The sequence below is a fragment of the Pipistrellus kuhlii genome, unplaced genomic scaffold (genome assembly GCF_014108245.1).
Source record: "Pipistrellus kuhlii isolate mPipKuh1 unplaced genomic scaffold, mPipKuh1.p scaffold_m20_p_14, whole genome shotgun sequence".
Taxonomy (NCBI): Eukaryota; Metazoa; Chordata; class Mammalia; order Chiroptera; family Vespertilionidae; genus Pipistrellus; species Pipistrellus kuhlii.
Window position 1 is genome coordinate 21,741,489 of NW_023425449.1, and position 13,533 is coordinate 21,755,021.

The window sequence follows — 13,533 nt, forward strand, 5'->3', positions numbered from 1 at the left end:
TTATTTCTAATATCTTAGGAGAGAAACTATTCGTGATGCTGCTTTAGCTGGGATCATCATGATGGGTGGAAAGCATGGGGTTTGGGGCATCAATCACTTGTGGGTTAGGATGCTAGCGTTGCCACTTATTAGCTATGTCATTTTGGCTTCTTGATCTCACAACTTAATCTTTCTAGATCTTCACTCATTCATCTAACCACCACTTACTGAGCATCTACTACATGCCAAGCATGGTGCTGGGTATTAAGAAAATAGTGGTAAACAGGGCATACATTTCCTGCCTTTCATGTGCCTCCCATAGAAACAGATATTAAACAAAAAATACATGAATAGTTTAACACCAGTTGTTGTAAGTGCTATGAACAAACGCAGGATGCTATATGAGCATAGAAGAGGGCACTCTTCTACGCAGATGTTTTAGCCAAGTGACACCTGAAAGTTTAGGAGTTGGGCGTATATATAAGAGAGTGAGAGAAGAACATCCTAGGTAGAGACAGCAATAGCATGTGCAAAGGTCCTGAGATGGGAAAGAGCTTGAAACCTTTCAAGCCATGGGTTCTCAATCCTAGCTCACATATTGTTTCCTTTCTGTCACCAACAATTTGCAATATCTCTCCTAGTGTTCTCAAATGAAATTCATAGATAATAAATAGAACCTATCTCCACACATAATTTTATAAACTGGGATGCTCTCTAGTGTAATATAAATAGTAAAAGGGAAATCTAATAATTTATTCCAATATGCAAATTCTCAGCATGACCATACAGGAAATAATAATAAAGTCAGAATGTACTTGTATTTAAGAATTTCTGAGAATGCAACCACTACAAATTCAGGCTGATATCATTGACATTTATCACCTACTTAGTCTTTCTACATTGTCTCTATTGTACTTACACTGAAGATCTACTAAGCAAATACATCACTGGTATTATGCAACTAAATGTAAATTACCTTCTCCTACTTTGGCATGCACGTCTCTGGGGTTAACTAGTGTCTTTGTTTTCCATTATATTTATTTTTCCTATTAAGGCATTCTCCAGAGGAACTTTCCAATACTGATCATCCTCTAAAACCAGTTACCGTAATGGATGCAGGGTCTTTCTCGATCCAGTGCCTGGAAAAGTTAAGTGGATATGACTGGGAGGTGTCATTCCAAACACTCTCACTGTTGGAACTCATGGGTTCCTATCATATCATTAGCACATTACGTTTACTATGTATTATAGAATCAACTAATTTGGGTGCTAAGAGCACCACTCACTCCAATATTATTATTAAGGATAAAAATAATCATATTGAGATGTTATTGTTAATCAAGAGAAATTTTCACATTATGTTTGCTACCTGAATAAATTTTTTTTGTTCTTTTGAGGATAAAATATATGAAGGACTTCAAAGTTGGAAAATTACTTCCCTCAAGCCTTTCCTACTACAGATGACCAAATTTTTAGTGATTGAGTAAATAAAACCAAGATTTAAGGATCAGTTTTTATCAATTCTAAGGTTCTGTGGTGAACTTGGAAAAGGTGGATGTTATTTCAGTAAATGAGGAAAAGGGTATGGGAGAAGGGTGGGAAGATTAGTCACAGTTGAACTCCCCCAAGCAACCACGGGTCAGAAAGGAATTAGCCATAGTCTGGTCACTGTAAGTCAATGACATGCCCTTTCAGAGACCAGGAACAGCACTCAGGTCAGAGAAAGGCTGCATGCACTAAAGCTAAACCTGCATCTCTCATGCTCATGCCATGGTTTACTATAAGTCAACAGGGCCTAGAAGTCTAGAAAGAAAAACTGGGTCCCAGATTCATTCAAAGCTGAGAGAGAAGGTTCTTATGTTCAATATTCCTGTGGCTGAGAAGAGCTATTGGCACTGATGATACGTCTGGCAGAAAACGTTGGTCACAAGTTCAGAATTAGAGCATAGCAGTCGTGAGCCAGGAATGCCTCATTGGTAAGCATCTGTGAAACTTCTTAATGACCCTTGGATCCTGGTTTAATTCCTGGAAAAATTATCTTTATGGGACATATTAATTTGATTAAAGAAAGAGGGCTGGTGGAACCCTCGTAATAATTTGCTGGTTGTTCCTTAAATATTTACAAGTCTTCCCTGTGATGTTGTATTATGGTTGATAATGTGTTGCATGAGACGTAGTCTTTTCATTGCTGTTAAAAACGTGCTGAAGTACATGTTGCCTTCTTCCTCTCCTGCTTCCCCACCCCCTGCCTCTCATCTCCTGAGACCAAGTCCAGACAAAGATAAAGTTTTCTCTTTTCTCACCCGATAATGATCTGATGAAGTCCATTTTGACTGTCTTTGGAACAAGACCTTTCCCTGAAGGTTTGATGGATTATGTTTTCCTAACATACAGTAATTTTTAAGGCAATGAGTACTCCTTCTCTTGGTACCATCTTTTATTTTGTAGAGGGTTTTTTCTTTTTCTTTCATACTATAAAGGGACTCTACATTCATAACGGCTACAGAGAGAAGTTCTATGTATTAGTGATCTATTATTATGTAACAAATTATCCTAAAACTTAACACTTAAAGAAAACAAAAGATATATGATCATGGTTTTTGTGGATCAGGGACTCACAACCAGTTTAGCTGGATGGTTCTGGCTCAGGTTCTTTCCTGAGTTCACAGTCAAGATGTTAGCCAGGGCTACAGTCATCTGAAGGCTGGACTGGATCTGGCAGACCTGCTTCCAAGATGCCTTACTCATAGTGCCATTGGCAGGAGTCTTGGGTCCTCCTTGACTGCTCCACTCACACTGAGCCTGAGAAGGGTGGGTCCCTCCACAGGGGTGCTTGAGTGGTCTCGAAATATGATTGGTGCTTTCCTCAGAGCCAGTGATTCAAGAGAGTCAGCAGGGAGGAGTTCACAATGCCTTTTTTCTATATAAATATATTTAATTGATTTCAGAGAGGGAGGGAGAAGGAGTCTGCAACTGGGGATGTGCCCTGACCAGGAACCAAACCATGATTGCCTAGTTCATAGGTTGACTGACCCTCAACCACTGAGCCACACAGGTGGGCCACAATACCTTTTCTGACTGATCCCAGAAGTCACAAGCTTTTACTTTTAGCATATTCTACTAGGAGGAAGTCACTAAGCCCAGCCAGAATTAGGCTATCCATTTTGAAGAGAGGAAATATCACAGTATTTGTGACTATGTATTTAATCACACTCTTCCATATTGAACAAAGGTTTCTGGCCTTGTGGTGGAACAGGGCAATTGCTTTCATTCCTAAGAATGATTTCCAAGCAGTCTGGCTCGTAGGACACCTGTGAAGGGTTGGCTCACTCTGTGTCCACCTGTTTTCACTATTTAAAGGGGTATTTTTCTCTCCCAACTCCTTTAAATTATTCAAATACCAGATGTAGCTTTTTAGAGGGAAATGTAAGATGTAGTTTGAAGGACCTTGAAAGAGTAGCACCTACTGGAAGCATGTTGTTGTGGACTGTTTTTGTATTCGTGCTCTTGGAACTAATTGTAGTCAGGATAAGATCATTTTCCAAATAAAAACAAAGAATGATTTTTAAAAAGCAATTGACGAACTAAAATTAACTTCAAATTGTGTCCCCACCTTCTGTACTCAGTAGAATATGTCTGTTACAATAACAAAAAGCTGTAACCAGTATTTTATCTTCTTTTTGCCATGAAAGCCAATGTCATTGTTTCTGTAGCTTAACAATTTTTTGAAACCCTTGATTGGAAGTAGAAGGTCTTAACAGATTGCTCACATTGGACTTCAGTCACTGTCTGGGGTAGTGGGTGTTGTGCTAGAAATAGCCCTCAAGGTTAATGTAATCTCAGTAAGATATCTTTGTGTGGTCCTGGTTCATATTTTCTAGTCAGCTTCACATCAAGTATGTGCCCTTTGCTGTAGCCAAACTGAATGGCTCAGTGCTCAGTTTTTGCTGCATAACAACAAACCACAAAAATCTTGGTAACATACAACGATAAATTTTAGTTCTCATCACTTGTCTGTGGGAGGTGGGACAGCTCTGCTCTACTGGGGCCCTGGCTGGCGTGGGGGAATAGCTCCCCATTCTCCTTGTGACAATGGCTAAAATAAAGTATGGCAACCCAACTTCCCAATCATGTTTCACATCTCCGTTCTTGTCATTGCCACTAATAATCTCTCTAGTCGAAGCAAATCACTTGGCCAACCTAAATCTATGAGTAGGGAAATGCACGAGTCCATAGAGTGTGAGTGGGTGCATAATTCTATTGCAAAGTAGTAAATAATGTAGGTCATTAATTCAGTTTACCAACATTCTTTACACATGCCTTTTCCTTTCCTACTATACTCAATGCTAATCCCTGTTTTTATACCTCTTCTTGGATTGTCATATGCTCTTCCCATGCTCCAGAACCCACTTTCTTCCTCTAACTCATTCATACTCAAGCTTCAAAATTCATTTCAAGAGTCACTTCTGCCAGACTGCTGCTTCCTCGCAATGTTTTATTTGTTTGGCCAGTGTATTTGTTGTTGCTACTCTGCTTTCTTCCAGCTGAAGAGACTGAGTAAGATCTTCCTTCTCTGTCCCCAGGCACATGGCTCCAATCACAGCATTTTCCTGTTACACTGCAATTGTTGATGTACTGGTAATTATGAGCAGTCAGCCTGCCAAAGGATGCACAGGTTTAGTGTGCATGGATGAGCCCTGCACTCATCATCTCCTTTCCTCTCTCCTTCTCCCTTTACAACCTCCATTCTTCCTCCTTCATTTCCCTCCTTCCTGCTGCACTTCCTCCCCTCACTGCCCAAATGTCAGTGTGTCCAATTTAGATGTCTGTGGTCAAAAGACCAAAGGACCTCCTACTAATTACTATGATGCAAACATCTAAAGTGTAAAATATTCTATTGTCTTGATCTTGATCTGGTTAGTAGGTTCCTTTGACCACTGGATAGCCCTCTAGGAGAAATATGATTAAGCACATTTTCCTCTGTCTTTTCCGTGGTACTAGCACAGTATTTATTGATGGTGCTAAACTTCACAAGAATGAATTCTACTGCTTGGTTGCCCCCAGCAGGGGCAGATCTAAGCTTAATGGGGCCTGAAGCTTAACCAGTTTGGAATTCTTCTTTAAGGAAAACTGTATGAAGTTAAAAACAAAAAATTAGGTAGCAGGTATTAAAAGAGGGGCCATATCCAAACTCATTGGTGTGATGCCCATAGCTTGTCATAAGGAGGCCTAACCTGGCTTCTTACTCTACCACTACCCACCTTGCAGCTGCCAAAGCCATACCCAACTGGTTCCCCAGGCAAACCTTTGCACATGCGCTTCTATCTGCCTCCTTTTTATGTGGTTAATGCCTGTTCTTCAAGACTTCATATCACAGGTCAGCTATACTGGATCCTACCAGAAGGTCCTAGGCATTGGGCTCTAGTTACACCCTTTTTCCTATTGCCCATCCACTCCTACTGCTGATAGTGGCTTCCTGCTGTTGCTAATGTCTGAGTTGCTTCATCATCCTTATTTGATTGCTCAATTCTTCTATTGCTAATGTGACCAAGTCACATTAAATTTCCTTTGCTTGAAAGATCTAGAATGGTTGATGTTTCCCTGGCTGAGCCCTAGATTATAGAGGCATACTAGATGGTCAGTTGTTTAATGGGAAAGGCAATAGGAGGTGGGACCCTTAGCAATAGTTTGCAAAGTTTGCTCACTTTCACAGCAACCACATATTTTCCAGCCTTGGCCATCTTAGCCTAAAACATGGAGCCTGTATATGCTGGCACTGATCTGCAGCCAAAAAGGGATAGATAAGTACAAAAAGTACTTGTAGAATTGACTCCATTGAATCTGCCATTGTAGCGAGGGACCCTGCCCAGTACCTTGCACCTAGTAGGCATTCCAACATATGTTGAAAAAAAAGCAGTCCACTTGTAATTCATCACCAGCATTTCCCAGGCAACAGACTATATAATAACACAGCTAAAGCCTTGTCTTACAGTTTCTGTGACTTTTGGTAGAATGACAATGAAAGCATTATCCAGGCCTTGCATAGCTGTCTGAGCACAATTCCTGGGAGTTGCTCAGAATGTCTGATTATGTGGGAGTGAGCGGGCTCCATGGAGAAGCATGAGACTCCAGCCTGTGCTTGGTGTGGTCAAGGGGCAAATTAGTAAAATCTTATTTAAAATTTTATTTAACCCTACAAAGAGGTTTAAAATAAAAGGGGGTGGGGGGAAGGGGGAAGAATAACCAAGGGCTAGACCCTGGACTTGTAGTGAGTGTGAGCAGGATAAATCCTCTTAAAATCAACACCAAGGCTTGCTCAGAGCAGAGGTCAAATGTATACACCCAAGGAAGTAAGCTGAGGAAACGTGATAACCACAAGGCTGATGCTGGGCCAGAGAAAATGTGCAGACTGTATTCGCAGGCAGTTCAGAAAGCCACAGCTATTGCAAACAAGACTAAAAACACAGCCTGGAGAGCCAGCTTGGGGTGGAGAGAGGGAGACAGGGAGCACAGTGGTTGTGTGTACAGGCTTCAGCACCTACCTGGGTTGAAATCTTGGCTCCGTTCCTTACTAGCTAAAGACAAGTGACTTAACCTCTGCATTCCAGCCCTCTTTTCGGGTTAATAGTAGAGTCTGCCCTCTGTTTTCAGCTAAGACTAAATGAGTTCATACATAAAACATCTAGCACTCAAAACTTAATAAGGTCCTTTAGAAGCATAGCTGGTATACCAACTAGCCACATCTTTGGTTTGTCAAGGTCTACAGTAAGACTTTGAATTTCATTCATCCATCCATTTGTTTGACAGATATTTGAATGCCTGACATGTGCCTGAAACTGGGAATACAATGAAAAACTGAAACAAACAGGTCTCTGACTTAGTAAACCAGTGAAAGGAAATATGAGAGGGTCAGAGTTAGGTGAGTGGTAAGGGAGAACCAAGTAGCCCTAATGTGACTCTTAAGGAGGAACAAATATGTCAACTTGCCGCTCTGGTGAGACATGTTAATAATGGGGGAGGCTATGCAAGTGTAGCTACAGAGCATATGGGAATGCTCTAGACTTTCCACTTAATATTTATGTGAACCTAAAACTGTTCTAAAAAGGTAAAAATCTATTAAAAATTTTTTAAAGAAATGAGTAAGATATTAGGATTTTAGTAAGAGAGTAAAATCTAAAAGAATAGCTCTTAAAAGTTATCATTAAAAAACGATAAAATGAAAGGATGGATGCATAATAGAAAAGACTTTTCTCTGATTATCCTAAATATTTTTGGTAACCACAGAAAACTAAGAATAGTAGCTAACTCACATTTTTGGTAAATTAGATCTTTTATATCAGCTCTGTTCTTTTTTTTTTTAAATGGCAGAGAGTGAAAGCTAATGGAAGTCCATCAGACTCATCTCTAAGAGGCACTAGTTCCTCGTATTGCCATGCAAGGAACTTGTGAGAAAAAGCAGTGTTCATATAAGCCAGGCACAGGAAAATAAAACTGAAGCTCTAACCCAAGGAATTTTGTTTGTTGATCCTTCGAGGTCATGCTTGCATTTAAGTCAGCTGCATTTGGTCATTCAATTAGCCTTTTGGTGTTTTATGGGCATCTCCTTACTATGTGTGAGACTCGGTTTGGGATCTGACACTACCACAATAAATAGGGGGTGATTCTTACTGTCAACAGTTTTATAGTTCCAGATTAGAACACAAGAGCAAGCAATGCAATGAGATAAATGCCAAAGGAGACAGTGATAATATGGAAGCAAAGAACTCATTCATTCATTTGTTCACTCACCATATAGGGTGTTCCAAAAAAGTATACACATTCTTTGAATAATTACAAAGGCAGTGTTATTAAAATACATTTCATTTTCAAAATTGAACTATTAGCTGTTAAAAAGTATTATATATGTGTGTGTGTATGTTGGGACACCTGTAAAACTGTTAGTAATATACTATGTGGAAGGCTCCATAGAAGTGAATAAGATAGATAATCCTATTATTGATTTCAGAGGAGAAGAGAGAGGGAGAGAGAGATAGAAACATCAACGATGAGAGAGGATCATTAATCAGCTGCCTCCTGAATGCCCCACACTGGGGATCGAGCCCACAACCTGTGCCTGTGCCCTGACCAGGAATCAAACTGTGACCTGGTGGTTCATACATCAACGCTCAACCACTGAGCCATGCCAACCAGGCAATTCTTGCCCTCTTGACTCCCTTATGCTTCTGCCTGTTATGATTGTGGAGAAGCTTTGAGCTGGGTCTTGAAGAATGAGGAGTATTTCTGGAGACAACCAAGGTGAGAAGGGAGTGTCAAAAAGAGGACATATCCTGCACATGTGGGGATCCCAATGCCTTGTGGAAAGATCGCTGGCACTTAGCTCTGATGACCCCATCTTAGCACCAAGCAGCCCCACCTTGGTTCCTCTCAAAGATTTTCGAGGAAAGTCTTATGGGTGATGACTACATTTTGTCTGTAAAGAATGACGATGCCCTCACTCCACTGCCTTCTGTCACCTCATGTACAGTCACAGGATGACATTCTAGGACATTCCATTTCCCTCCTTTTAATCAAAGCCTACAAGGCTTATCATAATATATCCAGATCTGTTTTCAGAGATCTGCAATCTGTCAACTTAGCCTTTAATTTCAATCCTCATTTTAGGTACTTAAATATTCTTCACCTTTTGCTTTCCTTATGAATGAACAAAGGATAAGTCAGGAAGCTCTTATCAGGGGTTGTTCCTGAGAGTATTTTCCTGGATGTCCTACTCAGTCCAATCGACTGCGTCTTCTGCTTGTGGAGAATAATCACTGAGAAGCCCTGCTGTTAATGTTGATTCCTGAGAATCTTAGGTCACGGCAGGCCTCTGAGTCACCCGCATTTAATCATGAGCAGCCTGCATTAGTCATTGGTGTATTTGATTGTGCTCTAATTCTTTAAAAATTTGTGGTTCCCTCTGGGGAAAGTGGCTCCAATTCTAACAGACTAGGCAGTTTTCTGCTCTATTCTCAGATGCACACACTCATTCACAAGTTGAGGGAGCACCCACAAGCTAAAAAGTGCTCATTCCAATTATTAACCGATTAGCTACTAGTTTAGGTAATTGGGTAATACCCAGTAGACATACTCAGGGTAGTTTTCTGACTGAGCAACTTGATTGGCAATCGAGCATTAAATGTTGACTAGTCCAAGTAAGTAAGTCATGTGCTTTGTAAAACACAGATTGAATCGTATTTTTCTTTGATAAATCACTCTCTGGCTATCAGCTCTTAAGAGAAGAATCAGTCCTAAAACAGAAGAACATAGGTGTGCCAGTAGGTGCCCTGCCCTCTTTCTGCCGGGCTGGTCTTTTTTGCGCTCAGATAATACCACTAAGGCTACATGAAATAGGCATGGGTGTTGGGGAAGCATAGTCATGGGTGGGGTAGCCCTGAAGACCACTAACAAGGAAGAAGGACTTTTTAAAATATGACAAGATATCTTTACCCCAAGAGGTGGTCACAAGGAACACAGCAGTCACCAAAGCTTCCAATCAAGGGACAATCGTGTGCAGTTGTAATGATTACTAGTACCTGTAGAAAGAAGTATTTGTGGCTTTTTGTTGTTGTTGTTATCAACTATTTCTGGAGTGAATACTATATGAATAGGCTTCCTTCTGGAAGTTATAAGCTAAGATGCTAAAAGTGATTATTTTCAAGGCTTAGGGTTCTTCTTTGTTTTGTCTTTTTTTTTTTTTTTTTTTAAGGATTAAAATGTATTTTAATAAGTTGATGCTGCATTACTGCTTCATTTTCAGAAAAAAACTCCGAAGGGATCAGGAACAAATCAAACATGGTACACCAATAAAAAATAAAGCATAGCATAACTACTTAAGATAGGCAATGCTAAGAGCTACTGCTGGACATTCATCATACAGCAACCCTGTTCCAAGGTTATTAGGCCTATCAAGAAAAGCTGTGAACAGCAATATTGGACACAAAAGGGCCATTCCTGGGTTGTCCTTACCCAAGAAAAAGATGGAGGCAACACAAGATTTTTTTTTTTTTTTTTAAAGATACACTAAAATGAAAATCTCTAAGAGAAAAATGTATTCCTTAGGGTATGAAGAGATAATATATGGGGTATAACAGAACCGTATGTATGTTATGTTATCTGTGACCTCTGCAGACATTTGCCTGAATTCCCACCTGGGAGTGAATAAAGTAATGGAGGATGTTTGTGGTTTTTGTGGTACATGTGGCAGTGTCTCCGGGGTCAGGAAATTTAAGAATGAGAATGCAAATAGACAGGATAAACAGAATGGAATGATCAAGATTCATGGGGGCTCTAACGGGATCCACTTTGCCATTGCTCCCCACCCCTGGCCTTCAATAATTGAGACTTCAAGAATGCACCACACAGACATGATTCAACAATATACCACACAGAAATGATTTAAATATCACCCCTCCCTTGACCTCTGTCTCCAGTATACTCCCTAGAGTAGTACAGGCAGGGAAGATCTAACTATTGGGAGAAATCCCTAACACTTTTCCAGGGTAGAATTCTGGCTAGTCCAAAAAGGGTCCTTCTCTTAAGGGTTTTGGGAATCTAGACACTGCAATTTTATTAGTATCGGCGACGTTTGTTTGGAGCAAAATCAGCTCCAGGAGCTGCACGGTTGAATGCAGGAGGGGTTCCACCAATTCTATTGGTTTTCTGCAGTGAATATGTGCTACATTTAGTAAGAAAAAAAAAAGTTGTTTGTAGTTAAATATTTTAATTCACTTGCATGCCTGCCACCTATCAGATTGGTTATTTTCATTGACTTATGTTCCCTTCTGAGCTTTAACAAATCACACAATTTCAGTAGAGATGTGGTTTCGCGGTTTGTTTCAAAGCATTGTTGCGCCTGAAAAACAGATACCAGAGATCATCTGCGCTATGAGTCAGGGTAACCCAGACCCCTGTCTGATGCAACTGGTTGGGGCTGAATATAGCATGCTCTCACCTGTCCACCAGTCTGGGGATGGAACCTGCTTAGACAATGAGATGTATAGGTTTCTTTGTGGAGTTTTTCTTTGCCTGTGAAAATGTATAGTTTATTAGTAGCACCATAAATATTTGGGATACAAAGTCTGGTCTGTGGAAAAGACACATGAATAGGTTTAGAATTTTATGGGGCTGAATCAGCCAAATCAAACACAGGCTTTCCTGAAGCTTCCAAGTTTTTAATGGAAACTCACGCTCTTTAGAACTTTGCTGCCTAATTATAATTCATGCCTCTTGCAGATCCATTACAGGGTGGACCAAAAGGAAAATGTTAGACATGTGCACTTGTGACTCCTATTGTGTTATTTGTGGAGTGCCATACGTCAGCTGGCCTGGTGCATGCAAAGGCAGAGGCCAGCTCCTGGCAAGCTGGACCACATCAGCATGAAGGAGGAAGATAACCTTGCAGTTTTGAAAATACAGACTGCAGGCTCAGAAACAGAACCAGCCTCTGTATGTGATTGTACAAAAGTCACCAGTGCCAGACTTTAATATAAAAGTACCATGGTAATCATAGCCCAGATTATCAGACTATCCCATATCATTGTCTTCATTAGAGAGGTCCTTTTGAAACCCAGAAAGATGGACTACATGGATTTTCATTTTTAAAAGATTTCTCTCTCTCTCTCTCTCTCTCTCTCTCTCTCTCTCTCTCTCTCTCTCTCTCTCTCTCTCTTTCTCCCTCCCTCTCCCTCCCCCCTCCCCCAGGTCTAACTGGTATCAAAGGAGAAAAAGGAAATCCAGGTGTTGGAAGCCAAGGTCCCAGAGGACCCCCTGGGCCAGCAGGTAAATATTCCTATCTAACAGGAAATTGAAAATGAAAATCCCAAATCTTTCTATTCACTGGATATCACAGGTAAGGAAAATGGCCATATTACATCCTTGTATCTAACTGAAATGGCTATATGTCTTGTTCATTTTGTTAAGGAGGCCAATTTGTCCCCTAATACAAGCTCTCTGGAATCTTATTGGTTGCATGAGTTAGGATATGATGGGCCAGTGGTCGGCAAACTCATTAGTCAACAGAGCCAAATATCAACAGTATAACGACTGAAATTTCTTTTGAGAGCCAAATTTTTTAAACTTAAACTTCTTTTAATGCCACTTCTTCAACATAGACTTGCCCAGGCCACACTCAAGGGGCAAAAGAGCCACATGGTTTGCCGACCACTGTGATAGGCTATGCTGTAGTAATAAAGCTTAGTGGATTGACACTATAGAGTTTATATCATACTCATGATACAAAAGCTTAATGTAAGGTGGTCCCCCTCCCACTCTCATCTCAAATTTGGAACAAAAGTCCTCAGAAAGCATCTTAGGTCTCACAGTTCTAAATGCTGAAGGACCTAAGTCACTTGCCACATTTCACTTGCTGGAACTAGTTGCCCAGCTCCAACTGTCCTGCAGGGGAGGCTCGAGATCTAGTGGGTGTTTGATGGGCACTGGTAGTTCCTGCCACTATGCTCATCTCACTGAGTGAGTTTTGGGTGAAATTTTGAGTTTTATGTACTAGGAGCTTTCATAATGGTCTTCAGAGGATCAGAGTTGTTATTAGAATTCTAAGTTTGCAATTCTATTGGATATTTGCAATCTCAGCCTTAGCCATATGGAATTAAACGTTTTATAGACTTTTCTTTCCAACCTAATAATTATTTTGGAAAAGACTTTTTCTATGAGATATGCCTAATGCAATAGATTCATGTTGAATGTAAAAATTCCTGTTATTTGAGATCACATAACTGACTCAGCATCATGAGATGCCCAGAATGGGCTGGGTGGATGTTCATGGAATGAGACTGAATGCATCTAAGAACCCAACACTTTTCAAATACATTTCTCATTTACATTTTGGTTTTAAGTTAAAGAATTTCACTCCTAGTTGAAAAATGGTTCTTAACTATTTTTTTAATACAGCCATAAAAAACAACAAAAAGTCCTAGTTGGTTTGGCTCAGTGGATAGAGTGTTGACTTGCGAACTGAAAGATCCCAGGTTCAATTCCAGTCAAGGGTACATGCCCAAGTTGTGGGCTGTATCCCCAGTGGGGAACTTATAGGAGGCAGCCGATCCATGATTCTCTCTCATCATGGATGTTTCTCTGAGGGCGGGGTGGGGGGGGAGGGGGAGAAAAAAAAATATATATATATATATTTTTTAAACAAACAAATGAAAAAAACAAACAAACAAACAAAAAAAACCCAGCCTAACAATCTTTTTAATTTTATAAAAATTTTAATCTCCATTTTCACACAATCTAAGTTTTCAATATGTTACCTAAAGACATTTTGGATTAGTATGTTGGGTCCATTTGTAGAATTTATCTTTTTCTGATAATTTCTTTCAGACTCAGACTAATTTATTTCAATTATCTGGGCCATAAACCAGTACAAATGATGAGGTTGAGCTTGAGTGTGTTCATGTGCATGTGTTTGTGTGTGTGTGTGTGTGTATGTGTGTGTACGCCCAGACATTGGATTTACATTGGGAAACAGAAGTTCCACAGAGAAATAAGGTTGAGAGTCCT

The 13,533-nt window shown here is 40.2% G+C and overlaps 1 protein-coding gene across 3 annotated transcripts in view; it reads left to right on the forward strand.

The window, feature by feature from the left end:
- Positions 1-13,533, forward strand: part of COL14A1 (collagen type XIV alpha 1 chain) — a 175,504-nt gene that overhangs the window by 158,733 nt on the left and 3,238 nt on the right. For all 3 annotated transcript variants that reach the window (XM_036436874.2, XM_036436876.2, XM_036436877.2), the window contains exon 46: positions 11,719-11,796. In XM_036436874.2, coding sequence (XP_036292767.1) covers positions 11,719-11,796 — 78 coding nt within the window. The remainder of the gene's footprint in view (positions 1-11,718; positions 11,797-13,533) is intronic.